The following is a 6,444-nucleotide window of genomic DNA, read 5'->3' as shown; positions in this document are numbered from 1 at the left end:
TAGTTGCTTTCATACATCAAAAGCTCCTTTAAAGTGACCTTAAAAACTAATGAGGACAAAATACTGTAACAAAATAGTCCATGGGAAGATATAAATCAGCAGGTATTTAATAGCATGTAAATGCATATTTTCAGTACCTTAACTCAGAGTCTAACATGTTGATGAAAAGCGATATTAAAGTGGGCCTGTATATATGAAGTTGTTGGTGAACACACACTCACCTCCCCATGGACATGGCCCCTTGATTGAGAGATGTATTTAATAGATTTTATCTTGCATAATTTAGTCAGACTTTCTGGTTTCTTGGATCTGTGTGTCCTGGATTTACAAAAATGATGTTGCTGCTCTATTTTGGGAGACGTACATAAGAAACTAATGCAAATGTTGTATAATTTGTATGCAACAGCTACATGTAAGCTCAGTCAACGACCACTAACCAGTTCAGTGCGATGTTTGTCAGTGTTGGTTATGGTTTGTGCACACATCAATGTTTCATCAATAAATCATTCCGGACCAGAGACAGTTTGTACTTGCCCTACATACTCATGGTTTGTTTTGAATAAAAGTGACCCGTTCTGCAAATAGGACAGCAAAGCTATGGCTAGAGCCTTATCAGAGTCAGAGTATTAAGAGAGAGTTTAATAAGAGGAAACTCTACATCATCCTGTGTCCCATATGACACAATCAAAATCAATACAGAGCTCAGCATTTGCTTCTCATAGCAACAAATGAAAGTCAGAGATGTTCTAAGAAGTCTAATATGTACACTGTTGTTTCAGGTGATGTAAATTATTTAGAAGAATCGAAGCAGACTTGACAGCACCCAGCATGATTTTGTAGCAATAATGGTTTATACTTTATTTTCCCCTTCTGTACCAGCTCTACTCTCTCATTTGCATGCAAGAAACTCAACGGAGCAACCTAAGACTCTTCAAAGCCAGTCTCCCAGGTAATGCAGCAGCTTGAGATTTTACATCTGATCATCACTGACTCGAGTCTTGATCATGTAGATTCAAACTAGAGGGGGTTTTACATGTTTACAAATTCAGAACGGAGTTTCAACTAGCAAGGGAGTGATATTTATTCTTCAAAATGAAATATGTCTTAGATGAATTGATGTATCTTGTATTAGTAAAACAATTTGATAACATTTGTGGAATAAATAAAAAATGTTTATGATATAAATCAGACTTTTATTGGAAAAAGGGACACCAGTGTGCATCATAGAATACAGTATACTTAAATAGTGATCAATAATACATTTTACAATAATTCCTCAAGTACACAAATATGTACACCTGTAGCAACAGCAATTACAGTTTTAAAAATATGTACAAAACAGGTTCAGGTCATTTAGTTTTTCAACACTTTTTTTAAAATATGGTTGCAACCTCGAGGGCCGTAGACACAGTTACAAAATGTGGACTCTGGTTTTGGATTTCAGTTCCTCGAACACTTGCCTCACAATGCTGCTGAGGGAAATAACAAGGAAGGGTCCCGGTAGAGAAGGTCTGCATGCTGTTTCTGGATTTTGGGCGATTTGTGCCATAACCAGAGTCCTTCCAAAAGTTGGGATAGCCGTGAAGATTGTTGAACACTGGTACTGGGGTGAAGCCTATTGTGTATGCATTATCCCCGGATCCTCTAAAGCTCTGTGGTGGTAATACACCGCCCGTGCTCTGGCACTCCCCAGACAAGCTGTGAGCAGTGCTGGATGAACCTAAAATAAATATTTAAAAAAAAAGATGAGACATTTTTGATGAAGCTTTTAGTCAAATGTATTATTTATGTCAGCCTGGGTAATATTTATGTTTAATTCAGTAGTGTTTAATTTCAAAACGTAAGAGTGGAAAACTCACCTTTTAGCTTTGGTTGGAAGGTACTGAAGTTCTTTTTCCCTCCGTCACCACTGATATCAGAGTCACTGTCGTTAAAGTCACTGTCCCCTTTGCCGCTGTCCTTCACGCTCTGTTGGTCGCTGTTGCCAATGCCACTGCAAATACAATCAACAGATACAGTATGAGCCACCATTGCACCACATTAGCTTGATTATTGATGTCTTTTTTTCACACACAAGGCCTGTTTTCATCCCCCCATCTAACCTCACTCCACTGCAAAGCCAAACGCAACATAATGCATGCATGTTGCATGTTAAGTACCCTCTGTGTTCAGTGAGATTTCACTGTGAATAAAGCACATCATATCTGAGAAAATAAATCACATTTCGTTGTCTTACCTCACTTGCAAGCAGTATTTGTCACCTTGCCACACAGATGTTGGTTGGAAATGCTTGGAGGGCAGGAACATCTAAGACAACAAACAAAATGACAGCACAGAGCTTAGCTTCCATTGTTGGCACCGAGATCAAGGCAGCTCTGGGGAACATCATATGCATATGAAAATGAAATACTCTCTTAGTTGACTCACCTTTGTTTCAAAGTCCCCACTTCTCTCCTCATACAGGCAGGAATCATCCAGAGATGAAGAGGTTCTCTCGTGGAAGAAACCTCTTGGTCCGGTGTAAATGTTGGGTTCTGTTGAGCCGAGCATGGGCATGGGCCTGCTGTCGAACATGCTGTGACACACTTCTCTCTTGGAGCCTCGGTTTCTCCCCCCATCGCTGAGGTTGCATGTCACAACAACAACCACTATTGCAATCAGCAACAATGCACAACCACTGCTGAGCATAATGATGACGATTAGCGAGCCATCAAAGCCAGTGCCTTCTTCATCACTTGACCGCAACACAATGACAACTTGGTCTTCAGAGGGCTGTGTGTCTGAGACAATAAACCTAATGGTGGCACTGCTAGAGAGCGGGGACCTGCCATTGTCACTCACGGCGATTTTCATTTCCAGCACGTCTCCAATTTCAGACTTCAGCCATTGTTTCAAAGCAATTTCTCCAGTGTCTTTGTTCAATGTAAAAATATGTGGGTCACCTTGTACAATTTGGTAGTGGAGCTCGCCATTCACTCCCTCATCCTCATCTTCAGCTGAGACGCGAAGGGCAAGGTAGCCAGCAGGCGCATTAAAAGGCAGAGGGATATCAGCAGAGTCGTTCATAAGGACGGGGAAGGTGAAGTAAGGACAATTGTCATTCAGATCCACAACTTTTATTCTGATTGTTGATGTGCTTGAAAGAGAGGGGGAACCTCTGTCTTCAGCTTGGATGACCAGCTCAATCTGCTGTAGAGTTTCAAAATCAAAAGACCTCAAAGTGTACAAAGACCCTGAGAGGGAATCCACAGAAACATAAGTGGACACTGGAGCTCCTCCTGGCACCTCTGCATCTATGAGTTTGTATGAAACTTTGGCATTCTTTCCCACATCAGGATCTCGAGCGACAACAGTTGTAACATATGAACCTGGGATGTTATTTTCCAGGACTGAAACTTCAAAAAGTGACTTACTGAACAGAGGGGGGTTGTCATTCTCATCAGTTACACGGATGGTGTACTGTCTGACCGTTTTGAAGGGTGGGTTTCCCAGATCCTCTGCAATCACAGTCAGGTTATACTCTGGGATCTTCTCTCTGTCTAAAGTAGTACTGGTAATTATCATGAAAGAGTCCCCATATGCCTGCTGCAGGGTGAAATGCTCGTGCCCGACAAGGCTGATGTGCACGTACCCGTTGGAGCCAGAGTCTCTGTCCGAGGTGCTGATCAGAGCCACGAAGCTCTCTGCAGCTGCAGCCTCTGTAATGTAGGCGACTCCATCGCTGCTGGAAGTCATCGGTTTGATGCTGATGTCAGGTGCGTTGTCATTCACGTCCACGATGTCAATCACAACTTTGCAGCTGGACGGGACAGAGTTCGCGCCCGAATCTGAGGCTTTGATATTCAGCTCGTATGACTTCCTTTTCTCATAATCAACCAGCGCCTTCAAAGTCACGCCCCCGGAATAAGGGTCGACGTGGAAAAGGCGTCCAGTCTCAGGTGACAGCACGTCAGCAAACGCGTACGTCACCTCACCGTTAACACCGTGGTCGGGGTCAAAAGCGTGCACTTTGAGAACTCGGTGACCCACCGGGGAGTCTTCATACAACTCAACTTTCAGCGAACTGTGTTCAAACGTGGGGCTGTTGTCGTTAAAGTCCAGCACCCTGATGTTTACAATCATAGACCCGGACTTTGAAGGCACCCCTCCGTCAGTTGCAGTCACTTCGATGGTGTAGAAGTCCTCCACCTCCCGGTCGAGCTCCCTCACCAGCACCAACTCAGCAAACTTCACTCCATCATCCCCATCGCGCACTTCAATGGCGAAATTATTAGAAGCGGAAATGTTGTAGCTTTGGATGTAGTTTTCACCCACGTCCTGGTCGAGGGCAACCTGCAGTGGGAACCTTGAGTCCAGAGGCACATTCTCCACTATCTCCAGATGTGTCTCGTTGCGCATAAAATGAGGAGAGTGGTCGTTGATGTCTTTCACCTCGATTTCCACGTGGATGAGTTGAAACTTTTCTTTGGAGAAGGCCACAACGTCGAAGCTGATGAAGCAGCGCGGAGACCTTGGGCAGAGTTGCTCTCTGTCAATTATTTCTGCCACACTCAGAAGTCCGTCGATCTCCCTCATGTCAATCACAGAGGAGTTGTTTTCCTGCATGAAGCGGAACGATGTGTCGGAGTCTTCAGCTGGATCAATCTTTAAATCTTGGGATAGATTTCCTATATCCGTCCCGGGTGTATCCTCTTCATAGGTGAAATATCTTGTAGTTGTACACCGAACAGAGTATACAAATAAAGAAAGCACAATGCACACCCTAACTCCTGAAATCTTGCAAAATCCCATGTTGAAGGGTTACAGAGTGCTGCCAAAAAAAGTCACGAATTGTGCATAAAATCCACCACTTGTGCTGTTAGGTCGAAACACTGCTGTGGTAATGTGACTTCGCTGTGGGACTTTAAGCCCCGGTATATGCAAATAGGCTGCCCATCGACCAATGGCCTTCCAGTGGTCCACCAACAGGGGCACGTTTGGCTCTGCAGCAAACTGTTGTACTTTTGTTAGAGCAAATGGTTTATTAGATAAACTGATTGTGGAACTTTAATCGTGCTGCTAATAGAGTTACTTTAAAAAAAAATCTACACATGGTAATTAATTCACTGATTCAATCAATTACATGCCTGTATTACATAGGACCACGTGTCAGTAGATGTATCTGAAGTAGCCTACCTATTAAAAGCCTAAACTGAAGGATTGCTATGTTAGTCAGGCAGTTAAAGGAAATTATGCGGAAGACGGGGTGGAAAGAAAAATAGCAGTAAGTAAAAGCCTTTATGTCAAATAAATTACAATTGCTGATCAAGTAAACAAGGGCTCATAATAACACCAGAAAGGACCATGATTTGCTGTGCTACTTCAACACAATATATGAATAGCAAAAGCAGTAAAGGAAGACATTCATTTTTCTTTACATTGAAGTACCACACTGTATAGAGGTCCAAAGGTGAAACGTTTATTTTAGGTAAAAGTACAATGATTATCCTCAAAACGTCAAATTAACGCATTAATATTGGTTTATCATTATTTCATGTTAGTCTATGTATAAAACGGCAAATCTTAGAGATACAGCATTTTATTTGATACATTTACTTATTTGCTTTCCAACAAGTAAATGCATATGCAATGTGAAACTGGAAAACACATCTATTCATTGAAGTTCCCAGAGCCTAATGACTCTTATTGTTATTCTAATACAAACATATGAATTATAAGTATTATAATCAGACAGTCCGCTCAAAATCCTTACCCTGACATTTTGGCTTAATAAAAGCCAAACTTTGAATCCATCAATATTTGATCTTTCTTTGATCTTCCTTTAGTTGTGTTTTTCTCAAAACCGCATCTATATCCAAGTGATTGCACATAACTCATTTACATTATAAGCAAAAGTCATGATGTGTGTTGTGCAGCAGAGACACTGTCTCATCTGTTTAAATAGCAGGGGGAGGATGTAAGTATAATGCTGTGAAGGGAACTCACAAAGCCAGACAAGTGTCATTTGATTACTGTTGTGTTTTGGACACCCACAATGTTAATTACACATAGAATATCAGAGTAGCGCCGCCTTAGAGGAAAAGCCTGCCTGTATAATCAAGACCATCTCGACTGTAATAAACACTTAAACGTAAAGTAATTAACCCTTTTCAGCAATTCTTCCAAAACAAGATCCTGTGAAGTCAGAAGAACAAAGAAGTCAGGAGAATAAACTCAGTTGAATGACTCTCCCTTCCACCTCAAACTCACACACACACACACACACACACACACACACACACACACACACACACACACACACACACACACACACACACACACACACACACACACACACACACACACACACACACACACACACACACACACACACACACACACACACACACACACACACACACACACACACACACACACACACACACACACACACACACACACACA

The 6,444-nt window shown here is 42.1% G+C and overlaps 1 protein-coding gene across 1 annotated transcript; it reads right to left on the bottom strand.

Annotated features, from left to right (window-relative positions):
• Positions 1-1,373: 1,373 nt before the first annotated feature.
• On the bottom strand, positions 1,374-4,791 carry pcdh8 (protocadherin 8). Its single transcript, XM_034109353.1, has 4 exons — positions 2,428-4,791; positions 2,237-2,307; positions 1,860-1,993; positions 1,374-1,720 (listed from the first exon to the last, which is right to left on the bottom strand). Exons 1-4 carry the CDS (start codon positions 4,789-4,791, stop codon positions 1,374-1,376), a joined length of 2,916 nt encoding a protein of 971 aa, XP_033965244.1.
• Positions 4,792-6,444: the final 1,653 nt, after the last annotated feature.

This window comes from Pseudochaenichthys georgianus, chromosome 21, assembly GCF_902827115.2.
Source record: "Pseudochaenichthys georgianus chromosome 21, fPseGeo1.2, whole genome shotgun sequence".
NCBI lineage: Eukaryota > Metazoa > Chordata > Actinopteri > Perciformes > Channichthyidae > Pseudochaenichthys > Pseudochaenichthys georgianus.
Note: the sequence above shows the minus strand (reverse complement) of the source record. Positions and strands in the feature narration are given on the sequence as shown.